The sequence below is a fragment of the Anopheles nili genome, chromosome 2, assembly GCF_943737925.1.
Source record: "Anopheles nili chromosome 2, idAnoNiliSN_F5_01, whole genome shotgun sequence".
Lineage (NCBI taxonomy): Eukaryota > Metazoa > Arthropoda > Insecta > Diptera > Culicidae > Anopheles > Anopheles nili.
In genome coordinates, this window is record NC_071291.1 from 11,253,055 (window position 1) to 11,271,224 (window position 18,170).

At 45.1% G+C, this 18,170-nt stretch overlaps 3 protein-coding genes across 3 annotated transcripts; all 3 read left to right on the forward strand.

Annotated features, from left to right (window-relative positions):
* Positions 1-1,730: 1,730 nt before the first annotated feature.
* Positions 1,731-4,629, forward strand: LOC128730848 (cell division cycle 5-like protein). The gene is made up of 2 exons (XM_053823929.1): positions 1,731-1,775; positions 1,876-4,629. Exons 1-2 carry the CDS (start codon positions 1,731-1,733, stop codon positions 4,627-4,629), a joined length of 2,799 nt encoding a protein of 932 aa, XP_053679904.1.
* Positions 4,630-5,234: 605 nt separating this feature from the next.
* On the forward strand, positions 5,235-6,860 carry LOC128732155 (TGF-beta-activated kinase 1 and MAP3K7-binding protein 1-like). The gene is made up of 4 exons (XM_053825324.1): positions 5,235-5,344; positions 5,407-5,475; positions 5,536-6,606; positions 6,681-6,860. The coding sequence occupies exons 1-4, from the start codon at positions 5,244-5,246 to the stop codon at positions 6,808-6,810; spliced, it is 1,371 nt and encodes a 456-aa protein (XP_053681299.1). The 5' UTR covers positions 5,235-5,243; the 3' UTR covers positions 6,811-6,860.
* Positions 6,861-9,677: 2,817 nt separating this feature from the next.
* Positions 9,678-13,871, forward strand: LOC128731179 (BTB/POZ domain-containing protein 7). The gene is made up of 2 exons (XM_053824281.1): positions 9,678-12,836; positions 12,925-13,871. Exons 1-2 carry the CDS (start codon positions 9,678-9,680, stop codon positions 13,372-13,374), a joined length of 3,609 nt encoding a protein of 1,202 aa, XP_053680256.1. The 3' UTR covers positions 13,375-13,871.
* Positions 13,872-18,170: the final 4,299 nt, after the last annotated feature.

An 18,170-nucleotide genomic window follows, 5' to 3' on the forward strand; every position in this document is an offset into this window, starting at 1 on the left:
CACATCGTCCGATGAGTCACTGCTAGCTGTTAAGGGAAGTTGAATTATTATGTGTAAATAACCGTTTGGCATCTAGGCACGAGCGTGTGATAGGATGTTCCACTGCTTTCAAAACAGAATCCTTTCGTTTCCAAGACGCATGGCTGCAACATTCCATCGTATGGTGTGATATTTCTTATTTAGTATGATTTTATCATCCCAATTTTATTGTTGTTGCGTCGCTTATACGGGCAGTATTCACCTGTATCTTGTTTTTTCCGAACGATATAATATAACTAGAATACTAGTGCACACAAGTCTCTTAAGCCACACAGTAAGACATCGATAATTTTCTATTATGTGTGTCTAGTGCGCCAGTTTGTGCGTTAAATACGCTCTTTGAAAGCATACACTAAGCAAAAAGACAAAAAATTACATTCACAAAACTGCCAAAGCCATTTGTTGACGTATTTGAATTAAATTCTGTTTTAATTATGGTAATGCCTGTCTTTGTTATAAGTTACGTTCGGCTTACGTGCAACACGTTCCACACCCAAGATTGTTCAGGAATGAACATCTTTGCGAGATTTCCTAGTATGTTTTTTCTATTATTTGTTGATAGCTTACATTACGATGTTGCTTTACGAATCTGCTGAAAAGCAGTTTTTATGTAAGTTTGTAGCTAAATAGCCTTTAAAAAGTATTAATTATAAATATGTCATTTTTACCTTACACTAAGAATGTAGTTTTTGTAACTTGGATGACTAGGAAATAATTAATACATTCAACTCAATAGTTGATTGGTCACGAACATGAAACGTCTCACGAAAGCAACAGCTCATGCATCTAGTTTTAAATATTATTCGACCATATTTTATTATTATTTACTTCTTATGAAAGAATTTAATAAACTATCATATGAAACTACATAAGAGTACGAGTTTAATGTCCTTTCGTGAATTTAATTTTGGTGGTAGAATATCTGTTCGAATAGATTATCTGTGTTGTACAATAGAAAAGAATTATATCTTCCTTAAAAGCATACTCTGCTATGGCTAAATTTACGCGAATAACGAGAGTCTTAAGTTAGCATAGATCAATTGCATAAACTGCATTTTAAACGTATGTTTGGTGCATTTTATGGTTCAAAAGCATTCCAAGTAAGCCTGCTGGCTAGAAGCTCGGTAGGGATAAAACATCACACAATTGGTAGCTTGTTTCATCAGTTAAAATGGTTTATAATTAACAAGCAAAATTTCTGAAACAATAATTTCTTCTGTGCCTGAGAGCATTTCTAATTAATTTCAAATGAAAAACCATCCTCATCTATTGTCAAGGTTTATCTTGAAAAATTTCAAATACCAAGATGAATACAATGATTTAATTTGGTGCTGTAATAACATTCAATAAGAAAATCGTTTGTGCAATAAAACTAGTATTATTCAAAGTTGTTTTATTTTACCATATAACACTGTATCGTATGGTGTTATATTATTTCTACATATTGTAAGCACTTAACTGAATAGCACGATGTTTAATGTTTGAATCATCAGCTCTAAACAGTCCTGTGTTTTAATGAGTATTGACGGTGTTTTGACGTTTTCGATGCTGTTTCGATCGAAGTGTATAAGAACAGCATATAGCAAATTTTCATTAAATTTGCTCGTTTCGGTACTCAATAGCATTGTTGTATGAATAACTGTGCAACATCTTAGCTCATCTCGTGGAAGAAAAATTCGGCTTAAATCAAAATGCCGCGAATTATGATAAAAGGAGGTGTTTGGCGGAACACCGAGGTATGTTGTTTGAACCAATTGTGCTTGCATATTAGCGGCAGAAACCGGCTTGTAGCGTTATTGATGTTTTACGGATTAAAATTAATATTCCCATTTACAGGATGAAATCCTCAAAGCCGCCGTCATGAAATATGGCAAAAACCAATGGTCACGTATTGCGTCGCTGCTGCATCGCAAATCAGCGAAGCAGTGTAAAGCAAGATGGTACGAGTGGCTGGATCCGAGCATTAAAAAGACCGAATGGTCTCGCGAGGAAGATGAAAAGCTACTTCATCTGGCTAAGCTCATGCCTACCCAATGGCGCACAATCGCGCCCATTATCGGTCGGACGGCTGCGCAGTGTTTGGAACGGTACGAATTCCTGCTTGACCAAGCTCAGCGGAAAGAGGAAGGCGAAGATGGAATGGATGATCCACGTAAACTTAAACCAGGCGAGATTGATCCCAATCCCGAGACGAAACCCGCTCGTCCCGATCCCAAAGATATGGATGAGGATGAATTGGAGATGCTCTCAGAGGCCCGAGCTCGACTGGCCAACACGCAGGGTAAAAAAGCGAAACGTAAAGCGCGTGAAAAGCAACTGGAGGAAGCTCGTCGGCTTGCTGCTTTGCAGAAGCGACGTGAGCTTCGCGCGGCCGGTATTGGAGTAGGCAATAGAAAGCGCAAACTAAAGGGCATCGATTACAACTCCGAAGTACCCTTCGAGAAGACCCCAGCACCTGGATTTTACGATACGACCGATGAATTCGTAGTGCCAATTGCTGCAGATTTTTCCAGTCTTCGCCAACAGACCCTAGACGGAGAGCTACGTGTGGAAAAAGAAGCCCGTGAACGGAAAAAGGATAAAGAAAAATTGAAACAAAGAAAGGAAAATGATATCCCGACGGCACTGCTGAAAAATCAGGAACCAGCCAAGAAACGTTCCAAACTAGTACTGCCGGAACCTCAAATCACTGATCAAGAATTGCAGCAAGTCGTGAAGCTGGGTCGCGCCAGTGAGATAGCCAAGGAGGTAGCTTCAGAAAGCGGTGTTGAAACGACGGATGCGCTACTGGCAGACTACAGCATCACGCCTCAAGTGGCTGCAACACCGCGCACGCCCGCACCAGTTACAGATCGAATTTTGCAGGAAGCCCAAAACATGATGGCGTTAACGCATGTAGACACCCCATTGAAAGGTGGTGTCAACACACCTCTCCATCAATCTGATTTTTCGGGTGTGTTGCCCCAAAGCCAAGCGGTCGCCACTCCAAACACAGTGCTTGCGACACCGTTTCGTTCAGTCCGAGGCTCCGATGGAAGTGCGACTCCTGGAGGCTTCCTTACTCCGGCCTCGGGAGCGATGGTTCCCGTTGGTTCGACTACTCAACCACACATTCCAGGGGCTACACCGACTTTTCTGCGCGATAAACTAAACATCAATACAGAAGACGGAATGAGCGTGGCTGAAACACCGGCCGCATACAAGTCCTACCAGAAGCAGCTAAAATCATCACTCAAGGAAGGACTCGCATCGCTTCCGACTCCGAGAAACGATTACGAGATTGTTGTACCCGACAACGAAACCGACGAGGCAGGCGAAGATGGATCGATGGACACCGAGCAGATGATACCGGATCAGGCGGATGTAGATGAGAAACGGAAGCGCAACAAACTTGCTCAGGAAGCGAAGGAGCTTTCACTGCGCTCACAGGTGATCCAGCGAGAATTGCCGCGTCCGCTGGAAATCAACACAACTGTACTTCGTCCATCAAATGAAATGCACGGCTTAACTGATTTGCAAAAGGCAGAGGAGCTGGTCAAACAGGAGATGGTTAAAATGCTCAATTATGATGCCCTACGGAATCCAATACAGCAAACACAGGCACCTTCATTGAAACGTCCTGCTCTTGCCCAATACCAGGCGTATTTAGAGCAGCATCCGTACGAAAATATTGATGAATCTGATCTGGCCGAGGCGCGCAAGATGTTGGCGGCTGAAATGGGGGTTGTCAAGCAAGGAATGGCCCACGGGGACTTGTCGCTGGAAAGTTACACTCAGGTATGGCAGGAATGCTTATCGCAGGTGCTGTATTTGCCGAGCCAGAACCGATACACGCGTGCCAATCTAGCTAGTAAGAAAGATCGCATAGAATCGGCAGAAAAACGATTGGAAATCAATCGAAGACACATGGCGAAAGAGGCAAAACGATGTGGAAAGATTGAAAAAAAATTGAAAATTCTCACGGCCGGTTATCAAGCACGTGCGCAGGCACTGATAAAGCAATTCCAGGATACTAACGAACAGATCGAGCAAAACTCTTTGGCGTTGTCGACATTTATGTTTCTTGCCGCTCAGGAGGATTTAGCTATTCCCAAGCGGTTGGAATCTTTAACGGAGGATGTAATGCGGCAAACGGAGCGGGAGAAAACCCTGCAAGCTCGATACGCTCAGCTGACTGATGAGTTGGAGGAATTGAATCGTCTTTTGGAGGATGCCCGAGTCAATGGAGTGGAAGATAGCGAGGACATGGAAGTACCACGTGTGAATGGCACGTGTGATCATAACGAAGAGGAAGCGAAAGATGACGAAGAAGCTGAACCAGACGAGCGTCATAGTAATAATATCCAAAACTCAGACCAAACAGAAGAGCCAGACATGCATCCTTTGGGAGATCGGGCAGAAGAATCTGAAGAGGAAGAATCAGATGAAAATCATGATCAGCGGGAAAGCGAAGATGAAAACAAACAGCATAGTTCTGAAGATAATGAAAGCAATGAAAATTCTACCGATTATCCTGAGAATCAGCAGAAAGATGAACAAATGGAACAAGACGAACAACAAAGTGATGTCGAGGAAACTAGTGACGATTAAGATGCTAACTCAAGTGTAAGCGGTTTGTCGACAAAATAAAGATAATCATTTCATGTATCATTACCAAATCTGTATGGATTCTATAATGCCTTTTTATTGGTCTTTTGATGTACATAGTCGTTCGGCTCGAAGCAAAAGGATATTAAGAATTTGCAAGGATGCTTTGTTTATAAAATGCAAGGTGCGTAAGCGAGATAGAACTAACCCTGTTTATAAAGGTTAGAAGGGGATCAAAAAATGTTCGTTATTGATTCTTTTTCGAGCAGATATAGATCACTTTTTTTGCAAAGTATTTGCATGAGTTATTTATGTTTTACCAATTCCTATATCTACTTTAGTTTTATCTTTTGATTTTACTATGAATTATGCTACACATTTGATTGAGCCACCTATCATCAGAAGTGGCTAAGTTAATTTGAAAATTGGACTATGGGCTTTTGACAGTTGTACACATCGTATTCGAAAATGTGCTGAAGAACTACTCGACTAGTATATCATCATACCAAAACAGTAAACAAACCCGGTTGATTGTTCTTGCTTTTGGCCAGTCGTAGTTAAATTTTTTTATTTAGTTCCAAGTTGTTCACATATTGTTTATAATAAATCATATAGTCATGGAGTCGATGCGAAACAATAATAGCATCAAATCCTGGACCGACGATCTGAAGGTCTGCAACCAAACTGGAGTTGGAGAAGCCATAAACCAGATTTACAAGTAAGGATTGTTGGGAAAAGTTCGAATAGCATCAATGACCAGTTTGTTTACTTTCGTAATAGGGACGATGGTCGTCGATGTGAGGGCTATGATTCGCGTGATGAAAAGTGCCGTTGTATATCAGATAATACGTATGTTTCGATTTAGTAGTAATTTTGTAGCTGAATGATATTTTGAGTGATATTTTTTAGCTTCATGTACGCCATACTCTCGGGTCACAACGGAGTAACAGTAGCCGAAAATGCGCTGCAGGAAATTTCAGCTGATCTACTGTTAGGCCAGCTTGACTCGTGCAATACGGATGAAGCAGTAAAAGAACTGATCCGCCAGTCGTTTATGTCGGTAGAAAAGAGTTACTTTGAATCGATAAACCCTCACGTCGCCACGAAAACAGCTATACAACTTCACCTGGCTGCGGATGGAATGAATCAGTATGAAATTTCACAGCAGTTTGAAAATGTTCTACAGCGGCTCGATTCCCTCAACAATGCCTTATCAGTCGGCAGTAGCGCGGTGTTGGGATTGGTGCATCGATCGCATCTGTATCTCGGCAACATAGGCAACTGTCGAGCGTTACTGTGCAAAACAGACGAGCACGACACGCTAACGGTGACCCAATTAAGTGTTGACCATAATTTATTAAATGCCGAAGAAGCTGCTCGCTTATTCCGACTAGGTCTCATGGCGCAGAACTTCGAAGGCGTGCCCCTGTACGCAACGCGATGCATTGGCAATTACCTTGGAAAAGCTGGGTACAAAGATTGCAATTTTCTGTCAAGTGCTACCGCAGAGCCGGTAATCTTCGAACCGGAGATTGTTGGGGGTATACAAATTTCACCGGCCTGTCGGTTTCTTGTATTGATGTCGAGTGGTCTCTGCAGAGCACTGCACGATATCTTCCCCGGTGATACATCGACTGGCAACCGGGAACTGGTGAGGATGATTTCGGAGGAATTTCAAAACCAATCGACTCTCGCCGGAGTAGCGCAGTCGGTGGTTCATCGCATCGTGCAGGCGCATCACGATACGTACATGCAACTAGTCGAAGAGCGCAAACCCCTAACATTTAACAGCCGTGATGATGTGACGTTGTTGATACGTAACTTTAACTATTCGCTTCCGAAGGCGTTTGGGAACCGCAAGAACGGTCAACGCAGCCTTAATTCTACGACTTCTTTTAGTTCAACCAGTTCGGATGCGACTCCAACCGATGGAAACTATTCGACGATCCATACCAATATTTCAGTAACTAGTTCAAATATGTAAGTTCGGTTAACCGCAAGTCTGTGATGATAAAGGAAGCGAATAACATTTTTTATTTTTCAACTCTTTCCAGCACCCAACCGGGAAATCCGTACGATTCTAATAGAAGAATTCGGTCGCATGTAGATTTTAGCGATTTTTACAAGCGCGTCGAAGAAGCTCGACAGAGCGGCACACTGCCTAGAAATATTGAATTTGATTAACTAATTTGTTATGTTATATTATTTGGCCTCAGCTTTGAGATAAGATGTTATACATTGGACTTGTACATTATTTTAATTGGTTGAATAAATGGTCAACTGTGCCAAATGCAAAACAATTCATGTGTAGAAGGTATTGTTCCGCTAAATATGCGTAGTTTTTGAGCAGTTTTTCACCATAAACTGGATAAAATTCAAATTAGTCCTATTTAAAACACGTCTGTCAAAGAGGGTGTATGTACATAAAAAACGTACACCACGATTGCTCTGACGAACTGCTCGAAAATTATCAAAACTGCTAGAATTGCACCAACCGAGCTCATTTGTGGTATGCGTGTATTTATCCGTACTCTATGTTGCGTGAACGGCGCGTTTCCATTTCTTTGCATAGGCGAATCCATATGACAAAGTGAGAGAAAACATAGGTTATGCGAAGGAGTGTTCGTGGTTTGGAAATAGCATGCGCACATCTGTAGTTGTGTGTCGTGTCAAAAAACCTGAAAATTACAGAACGTCGTCGTCGACTGGAGTTTTTCTCGTTTTCCAACGGAGTTCAACAAATAGCTAGCAAGGTGCAAAGTGTGGAAAAATCCTGGCGATTATTACGTGAACCTGTGCACGTTGTAGTTATCCCGTCGTAGTGGGGCGTTTAGCTATAAGGGTGGATATTACAACTCGCGTCGAGCGACGACAAGCAAAAGAGAGATTCGCCATCCCCAAAAGCAACCCATCCGTGTTTTTGGGGAAGGGGCGCCCAAGACGCGGACGAGTGTGGTGAAAAGTGTTTTTCCGTTGCTGCCCGAAAAGGATAGCAAAGGGGCGTTGGCGCGGGCGATGGGCGAAAGAGCCCCGAGCGACACACGAAACCTGTCCAACTCCTTGGCCGTGCCTGGGTGCCAGGAGTGAGACTCCGTGGACCGTTTGGCTGGGGGTTTTGGGGCACAAGTGGGTCCGACTGCACGGTTCAATACATCCAGCGGTGGCAGAGCGCACTGCGTGCGTAGGTGCTAAAATAAGGAGCCCTGTGGTGCGTGTGTAGGTGCGTGCGTGCTTGTGTTTTGAAGGGAAAAGGATGAACCACCCAAATATGCCTTGGCTGCATCAGCAGCAGTAGGAGGTGGGCAGGCCGAAGGAGTTTGGGCGACGCCAAGAAGGAGTGAAGGTGTGAAAGTGACAGAAAACAGAAACTTTCCCTAAGAAAGCGGCCCACTCGAGCGAGAGTAGTGGCCCTGGGGAAGGATCGAAAATCATCAATCGTCACGACACAAATGGTTGCTAGTCAAACAGTGCATATGTAAACATGGCCTTTTGATACTGAACACAAATCGTCGTTTAAGGCAGCCAGCCTGAATGTGAAGTAGCTCCAGCAACATCGGACGGAAACAACTCCTTCCTTTCGGCTGCTACCCACTGCTCCCTTTTCTGGTGTGCAAGTGCGACCAAGCCGCAGTTTGGGTATATCGTCCGTAACAAATAATAAATAACGATGGTCATAAAAGAAACAAGGGCGATAAACCCTTCAGCCAGCATCCGCTGCTTAGCCACCCTCGCAAATCTCTAGGTCACCTATCGTGGTTCTGTGACATCGCCATCCGCCACTATTAAGAAGATTGTGAAAGAGGTTAAAATTGGCGAACATCGTAGCAAAAGTGTGTGTCTGTGCCCGCGCGAATGTGTCTCCTAATGCAAATAGAAGGACAGTGACCGAAATTCGCATCTTCCTGATAGCAAAGCATCAGGAGGTAGTCGAGAAGGATGAAAAGTAGCTTCGATTTAAAACCCGTGGTTCCATCGAGCGTCTGTCCCTAGAGACGGTACTCCCGTTGGACGCAGGATATGTTACGTTTACGTTGAGTAACCAGATTTGGCACCGATCGGGGAAATTCCTTCCGACAGTACTAAATCACAATCTGCCGCAGTTTTCCGCCCTCACATGGCTGGCTCAGCAAAAAGCGACGAAAGCTCCGCATGGGGTTTACATTGAGTCAACGCGAGTAAATAAAAGCACAAGGCGGACAAAAGCATTGCTGAACAAACAAACGTGCTATCATTAGCATCGTGTGCGGATAGCGAGAGAAAGAGCGAACATATTGCCTCCAAATAAAAATGTCCGCACAATTGTATTCAGGTGAGTTGTTGTCTTTTTTTTTTGTATTACAGTCTGGCGCCTGGAGTTTATAAAACATCATATATATTGACAAACCTTATATGAGCATCCACCTTCGATTAAATAAAGAAGATGTACGATGAGATAAAAGACCTCATAAAGCTATCCTATCTGTGAAAAAAACATCTCGTAAGGCATGATTCAGGCCTGTTACATTCCTTTGCTCATTAAAGGATACGGGCAGGATGAATTATTAAAAGCGAGGCATTAAACGCCGAAACGCCGCGCACGAATTGCTCGAAAATATCGAAACGAAGCAACCTGCACCAGCCGCAGCTTGTATTTTTTGTTGTTGTTTGCAATGATTTTCGCTTTGATCGATCAAATGGACGCGCGTGTGTAGATTGGATGATATGTTGTTGTTGATGAATATCGATTGTTCGCGCTTTTACTGCGTTGGGAAGTTTCTCCTTTGGTATATGCGTGCGTGCTTTGTGTGCAACGGCTGCAAAGGATCGCCTGTCAAAGCCAACTCTGTTGTTTTGTGTGGTGTGACATAATATGCACACTCCTAATTAGATTAGACGCACAAAGAAGAGGGCACAAAAACAAAATAATCATGAAGAGGAAGGTGCACCGTGCATGCGTTAGATCGGCTGCCGAGTCACGAGAAGCATTTATGGATCCCATTAATGATTGTTCTTCCTTGTTTTTGTTGTGTTGCAGAACTGCCACCTTGCGCCGACCACGTCGTTGCTGGACAATGAATCCTGGTCTATGGGGATGCCTGATACCCTGTGGACTGTCATACTGGTGCGAGAGTAAGAGTGGCAGTGACCCATGCATTACGACGGAGATGGGAGCAACAGCGTCAACAGACTGTCCCGGCTCTAGTGGAGGAGCAGGGAGTGGCGTCGGTTCAGGGGGAGCGGTCGGTGGCGGTGTTGGCGCTAGCGGAATGCTCGGACTTTCGGGGATCACCTCGACGGCGGGAATCACGACGACCCCGCTAACGTCGGCCGGTGGTGGAGCGGGCTACGGGCCCTTGTGCGGTGTAGCCGGAAGTGGTGCTGGTGGCAGCGGATCGGGGGGTGGCCCGGGAGCTGTTGTTCGTGAGCGGCGCAAAAAGGTGACCGGATTTGCGACGCTAAAGAAAAAATTAATCCGACGACGTCGTTCGTCGAAAGCCTGTGATCATGGGCGCGTCCTGCGGGAGTTCGTGTCCAGCTGGAGCCCCATGGAGCTGTCGGCCCTGCTGGAGGAGTACGAGTCGCTCGCGGCACTGAAGGATCTCTCGGTGCAAGCGGAACTGGCCCGGCCACCGGCGACCACCTTCAAGCAGGATCTCGCCAGCCTGTACGATTTCAAGCACTGCACCGACTGCGATCTGGTCTTCCGTGGGACCGTCTTTCCGGTGCACCGGGCGATCTTATCGGCGCGCTGCTCGTATTTCAGAGACCTGTTGGCAGGATGTCCCGGGTACGGAGCGCGCATTTGTCTCGAGTTGCGGTCGTCGCCGGTGGATGTGGCCATGTTTTCATCGTTGCTGCGTTACCTCTACACTGGGGATCTCTGCACGCACGATCCGACCATAGACGTTAGCTTGCTGCGTCGGTTAGGGGAAGATTTCGGTACACCCAACCCGCTCGAGAATGATCTCCGGTATCTGCTGGAGACGGGCGACTACGCGGACGCTGCCATTGTGTTCACGTCCGAGGGGGGCGACTATCATCGGCCCGACTCGGGCAGCTCGGAGTACGGTTTCCGGCCCAAGCTGGAGCTGCCCTGCCACAAGGCCATCTTGAGCGCACGATCTCCGTTCTTTAAGAACATGATCCAACGGCGAACGCGGAATATCTCGGAGGAGCACCAGCTGCATGGGACGGATCGGTCATTGCACGCGACAACACGCATTGTCCTGGACGAGGGCGTCATCCCGAAGCGATACGCTCGTGTGCTGCTGCATGCGATCTACCTGGATACGGTCGATTTGTCGTTAATCCTGCGCGGCAACGGGTGTGGTAGCGGCGCGGGAAGCCTTGGCGAAGTTCAAGCGCTTACACACACTGGACGGGCCAGGCCGTCTCATCTCGAGGAGGCGATGGAGCTGTACCAGATTGGGCGGTTCCTCGAGCTGGACATACTGGCGCAGGGCTGTGAGGATCTGATTCTGGAGTGGCTGTCACTCGACACGCTGGCGACGGTGCTACGTTGGGGCAGTCAACCCCACGGGTCGGCCTGGGTGTATCGGCAGGCGTGTCACTACCTGCGAGAGGAGTTTTCGGCCATTGTCGGCTCCCCGGTGCTATTCCAGCTCGATAAATCTCAGCTCATCGAGGCACTGCAAAACAATTTCCTGCAGGCGTCCGAACTGGAGGTGCTTCAGGCGGTGCTGAAGTGGGGCGAACAGGAGCTGATCCGCCGGATGGAAGACCGCGAGCCGAATTTGCTCAGCCACACTGCGCACTCCGTCACGCGGAAGGGCATAAAAAAGCGTGACCTCAGCGACGTGGAACTACGCGAGATTCTATCGGAGCTGTTGCCACATGTGCGCATGGACCACGTGCTTCCGCCGAACAACGAAATTCTCAACCAAGCTATTCGACGCGGACTCGTTAGCACGCCGCCGTCCCACATGATTGGGGACGAACGAGAGAGCCTCCGAATCAACGCTTGGATCCGCGGTGGAAAGAATCATGGATTGTTCGTGCGGCCGCGGCTTTTCATGCCGTACTACGAGGAGGTGAAGGTGCTGCTAGAAGATCACATCGCGTCACAACAGATCGAGCTTCTCCGGATGAGACGTTCCCGCCACCACATGCCTGATATTCCGGACACCCTGTACATGGTTTCGCGACTTAATAGTAACGCCGGTACGACGCTCGGTGGTGGGTCGGCGGCCGGAGTAGACGTGGTAGCGGCCACGACCGCTCCTATTCCAGCGCCGGATGCACAAACCATGGAATCGATGCAGAAACGAGATCAAAAGCTTCGCCAGTCACCCGGCTGCCAGCGGGCACTCGGTTTGCCGCTTTCGAGCCGAGGCGAGATCAATCGACAGATCCGGCTGAGGGTGGTGCGAGAGTTCAACTTCCCGGACGAGGTCGCCGAGTTGCTGGAAAGCGCAAACTGTTACTGCCACGACGGAGATCCGACCGGTGTTAGCAAGGGTCAGCCAGATTACGACCATGACAGTCATCTTCATCATCATTCGCATCATCACGCACATCATCGGCACGATTTGCACGCCAGTCAGCAGTCGTTGGACGATGAATCGACACCACCTCCTTCGCCGGCCATGCCTAGTGCGGAGCTGGGGGCGCAGGCATCTGTGCACTGTTTCGGTCGCAACATGACATTCCCTAGGCAGCAGGCACAACAGCAGCAACAGTATCCTTCCCCGCAGCAACCGCCGTCGCACCATCCGTCGCAACGTCCATCGATGGCACCACACTCTCTCCTGTCGCACGGTGGCCATGGATCGGTCGGAGGTGCCAGTGGTAGCAGCGGCACAGGAGGGATCCATTCATCGCTCAACAACCCGCTGGCTTTGATCGGTGGCTCCCACAGGCGACAGGAACTCCCGTCGGTCATTCCGGGCGGGGATATCGTGGCATATCGCCTATCGGCTCCGGCCGGAGGCGGAGTAGTGGGGCCACCAGGTGGAATAGGTGGTGGAGGGCTCGATTTGAGTGAAATGGGCGCTTGTTCCGATGGACATCTGTCGGATGTCATGCCCGATGTGGCCATGGCAACGGCATCGCTCGGTCAGCTCCATCTAGGTGGCGGAAACGGGGCAGCAACTGGTGGTGGTGTTGGTAACGGATCGGATGTTCCGGAAAGCCTGCATCTGGATCTGGGTGATGGACCGAGTCACATGATTGGAGCTGCCGCTATTGGTGGACTGCACCATAATATCCCGGTACGTTTGGTCCTGGCATAATAATAATCGTATTTTTCCAGCATATTTTGTGCGTTTTTGTTTTTAACATTTACTATCCTTTTAACAGCACCACCGCTTGACTCCAGCCACAACAACTTTCCATCACTACATGACGCGGAATCTTCTAAATCCAATACACGCCTCAACTTCGCAACAATCTACGTCCCAATCGCAGCAACAGGGACACCATTCTTCTCTGCAACCTTCGGCTTCGTCTTCATCCTCATCGTCCTCGATGTTGCTGGGTGGCCATTCGGCTTCCTCTCAGCTGCACGGATCGCAAGCATCCCTTTCGCACGGTGGCCAGCAGTCCCAGCAACAACAGCAGCATCACGGATCGCAACAACTGTTGAACGTCGTGGCGCCTTCTTCGTCCCAACAGCAACAGCAGCAGCAACAGCAATCATCACAGCAACAATCGCTGGCACAACGATCGTCCTCGCCGTATACGCTGCATCGTGCTAGCCCAAGTCTGCCGCATAGTTCATATCACTCTGGACCACCGCGATTCTTATAGAAAAGGCTTCAAGTATTTCCCGATCGGAGTCGCCTCTTCGTAATGCCTTTCTAAAACAAATACACATAAAACTTAAATGAAGAAAAAAAACACTGAAAAAAAAAACATAAACCATCATAAGATGCGTAGTGCGAGATCAGTTATGCTGCAAACAATAGCAGTGTAATTCTAGAAAGGTTGTTGAAGATTGTGCTCGTTAGGCGCGGTTGCATAAATGTCATACTTTCAGGAATGTTGTTCATCAAAGAATTCCTCCGAAGATAGAGAGTACGGCAGGTGGAACGAATATTACTAATCATAGATTGCGGCACAGTACGATATTATTGGAACAAACTGCATTAGTTAAAGCGAATAATACTATGAATAATGTCTTTGAAATTACTCCCTTGCAAAAGATCTCCCATTAACGAAGGGCAAACGTGAAATTTGGGAGATGACACCGCGGCGCATTGAAAACAATTCGTGTAAGGGTCAGATCGGAAGCAGCTGAACGAAAATACGACTTTATAATAATGATACAATTGATAACATTACAGGCATAATTAATATTACATGCATTTCTAATGGTAGCAAAGCCATTATTAATGTATATGTATCTTCCATTCCCCCGGAAGATAACTTAATAGCGCCGTATCAAGCGTCATAAACTTATTGATTATGTAGAGCTTCGGAGGTTATTGTTCTTACAGCTGAACAAAATACTCTCTTTTCATAACAAAGGACACGTGAAGGGACGATGTGAATGTGTTTGTACAGCGTGGTTGTTGGAAGAGAAATACAACCTCGAATGATCAAAGTTGATAAACCAGCGTTACCGGCGCGTTGAATCTTAAGATATTTTTTGTTAATGTAGATCAGCCAAACTACGTTAGGATAGCAATTTGAAGAGCTCGATTGGTTTGTAACTGTCATTTAGGGTATTATCAACTGGTGCTTTTGAGCAATGCAAATCAATATCCCCATAATTGGTCCAATGCTTCGTATAAAAAAAGAATTCGTACGGAAAATGTGAAAACAGTTCTTTTCTAATAAAGCTAATGCGTCCGTATGTGGAAGGCCATTGAGGCTGAAAAATATGACAACCACGTTGCGAACGATGTGATCGACGTAGTTAAGTTGTAGGTTATTAAAATTTCTATTTTGATAGTTAATCAAGCTTATATTTTATTTCCTTCGTAACGTTGAAGAAGGCAGTGCCTCTTTTTTATCTTTTACAAATCATATTTTTTGAATTTTATTATTGCTTATTTACTGATTGATATAAGGCATAGAAATTAAAAAATTATTTATTTATCTAATATTATTGGAATTAAGTGTTTATGTCCTAAGGTTTCTCTTTGCTTACATATTCTATAACTGAGGAAATTTGAATCGATCATAATTTTCATCAGGATGATGATATGAGATAAAGCTATTGTTTGAATGAATATTCCGTTTAAAGTTTACGTCTTAACGGATTTCCTCTGATTGGCTTTATAATAATAGCGTTCTAGATTAGTTTTATTGGAAATGATTTGATGTTTGCATCCGCGTTTCAACGCATCGTGAGCAAAGTATAATTTTCGGAAGCAATTTTTTATGTTCCTTACGAAAGCGATGAAAAAATGTAAAAATATGAAATGATTGAACGTCTAAACCGCGAGAAAAACAAACATAAGTTTAATATATTTTAGAACGAGAGAGATGGAACGAGAGAAGAAATGGAATGTTTCGGTTTCCATTTTCCTTCATCCGAGGAAAATGAATTTGTACAATGCAGCGGGAACGTATTTGATGTCAAGAGTAATTCGAGTTTATATTGTAAATATAAAACTACACATTCAGCTTTTGACTATGGATCGAAGTGAAAATAGTTTCCAATTAATATCTCCCGTTCAACAATAAATACTTTGAGGGTCGAGATAGGAATATCATCGGTTAATGGTCATTAGACACGTATGTATGCAAATTACATAATATAACATAAAAGAGAATCACAGAAATACAACGTTCAATGAATGCTGCCAATTCACTTGACACCTTATTTAGGTTGAAAAAAAATAATGAAAGTCGATCGAGAATACAATACAAAAAAGGACGAAGATGGTAGAAGAGTTGGTAAGGACATAAATAGTATTGTGGTGGAAATGAGAATAGTGTACATTACTCCTATTGCAAGGAAAGGTGAATAGGTCACATTTCATCGTTTTTCGAATATCATCAAATAGCCGCCGAGTGCTGCATAATCGTTTGCGTTTTGCGCCACTCAATTATGATTTCCTACCACTGATTGCTTACTGGAGGAGTATGGGATGATAAGCTAAACAGATAGAAAGCGATCAGGGAAAGCATTGGTACAAAATTATGCAAAAAAATCAGCACACTTGGTGGACAATGGTAGGGATTGAAAGGACCAATTGTAAATTCGTACAAATGGTCAGTCTGGTGCAGATAACTGTGAAGGACAAGTACACAATTTAGATAAATCCAATCAAGAAGATGCTCGACATTATATCCGCTCTCCTTCCCATTCTCAACCCTCCAATACTCTCTCGTACGTATCTGAAATATGCGCAGCCAGTCGAAAGTGCATCGGTAATCCTTTGAAGTGAGTCGGACAGTATGTAGCTTATATAAACAATATTTATAACTATTCAAATGAATTATGAAGCGAAAGTGTATGTGAATGATACAGAGATGGAACGGAACAAATGATTCAAGCGGTATGCGAGTGCTGCTGCTCTCATGAGATGATGCATAATTACCGGGTAGGAATGAAGTAACATTACGCATAAGCGAATCGTGGAAAGCACGACTACAAAACACAAAAAGTAAGAGTAACGATGAAACGTAAAAAATAAAATACTATTTTAAAAATTACTCACAGTTGTTAGCTGCATTGAACTTTACGTTACTTTATTTCAAGTTTTTAGCTTTACCTATAGTAAGTCCCTATTGAACTGAATACAAGTATTAATTACGCTTGACGATCTCAAATGAAACTCACTGCTAAACTGCAAGATCATGGAAAATTTCCAGGAGTGATAGTTGACTGTGAGCTGATCAATTATTTGAAAAAAAGAACCTTTTTCGTACTGCACTGTAAAAATGGATGTTCAAAAGGAAGGTCAAAAAGAAGGCAAAGCTAGAAGAAAACTTTTGACGTTTCTAGCATTGTTTTGGTTTGACAAATGACGTTTAGAGCGAGAAAAAGAAACCCCATACTTTCTTCTCGCTCTCGCTCAAAGGCTAAGCGGGGGTTTCATTCGTTCCTTCCGCAGCAGCCTACATATCATAAAGCGTGGTCGCGTGGCAGCACAGTTGGCGTGTGCCAAATTTCTCTTATTTCGGTGTAAAACAACCTCTGCAGGTCAGCGGCTCGCAGGTGTTCAGAAAATTGCGTACAAAGTGATGTACATATCGGTACAATCGGTTGGTAAAAGCAAGTGAAACCGGGTGAATTTTCTTCTCAAAAAAAAAAAAAACAACGTTGCAACAAATACGGCCTACTCTGTGGAACATACGTATAAACTTCCTTCGGAAAACATTACAGGTAGGTTCGTGCAATATATCTTATGTATGATATAATCTTGATGGATCTAAAAGGCAATATTTAGCTTCAGTAGAGTACTAGACATAACATTTTGGGTGAAGTGTACACATCTTAATTGTAATTAGGTGTCATTGATTCCCGTTGTGCCGGTACTATCATGCCTTCTCTTTCTTTATGCAAACGAAAAAAGCAAGCGACAGATGTAAACAAGCTCCAACGATTTCCACAAAATTGACATCAATTTCCACTTTGGCTGATGCAACAGCTTTTCTAATGGCTTAAAGACGCGATAAATGTGCGACACCAAGATCATGACCATTAGAAATTGTTTTACTTAAAGGATTTTCAACAATTATACCGTATCAAAACGTTATAATTATAACGTATCCGATGTTGTTACAAATTTAGCAGATTGCAACGATTTGAATAAGTTTATGCTTAGAGCCTTGAAGGATACTTTTTCAGTATTTACAACAGAAAACACGGGAAAACGAACGAATGAAAACATGAATGAATCAGCTTGTTCCGTCTGGTAGTTCTCCCTACGCCATACAGATCTCTACCGACGATCGCTACGAAAGAGCACGATTGTGGTGGCAGTACGAAACAATCCCTTCTTGCGATCCCGACTCCACCCTGCCACCGTCATCAGCCAGTCAGCATGAAGGCGAAATTGTTTATTTACATAGCAATCGCCGAAAGCTGCGCATTCCCAATACATACGATCAGGCTGCCAGAGAAGCAGACCAAGCAGGGACCAGGGTTGGCAGGCAAACAGGCGATGTGGCATGTGCGCTAGCATCACGCCACCGCGAAAGTCGTTGCGATGGCGCATCAGTGAACACGCACGCGTCCTTTTGCTTGCCGGTCATTTGCGACGGACCGACGGCCTGCTCAATTGACCGCGTTCGAGTGATCGAGCCTTCGCTCCACTCGGGGTTCGCGAGGAAAAGTGAGAAAGACAGTAGCCCTCATCCATTTACGTCACGAATCGGTCCGTCGGACGCGGCAACCTTATCTGTCCACACCGGAGGTCAATCTGTGGAGTGCGATGTAGCGACGGAGAGCGCTTTGCTTACATGTGGAATCTCCTTAGCCTTCTTGGTCGGTCGGAACTGTGGAATTGGTTTTCGGTGCTCTCAGTCGGGCCCTTGACGCCTACGTGCCGCGAGATAAGCGTGATCCTCATTATTCCCCATAGTTATCTAATCACTGCAATTATTAAATCGCACTGGTACGGGCTTTGCGTCGTGGGGTCGTGGGT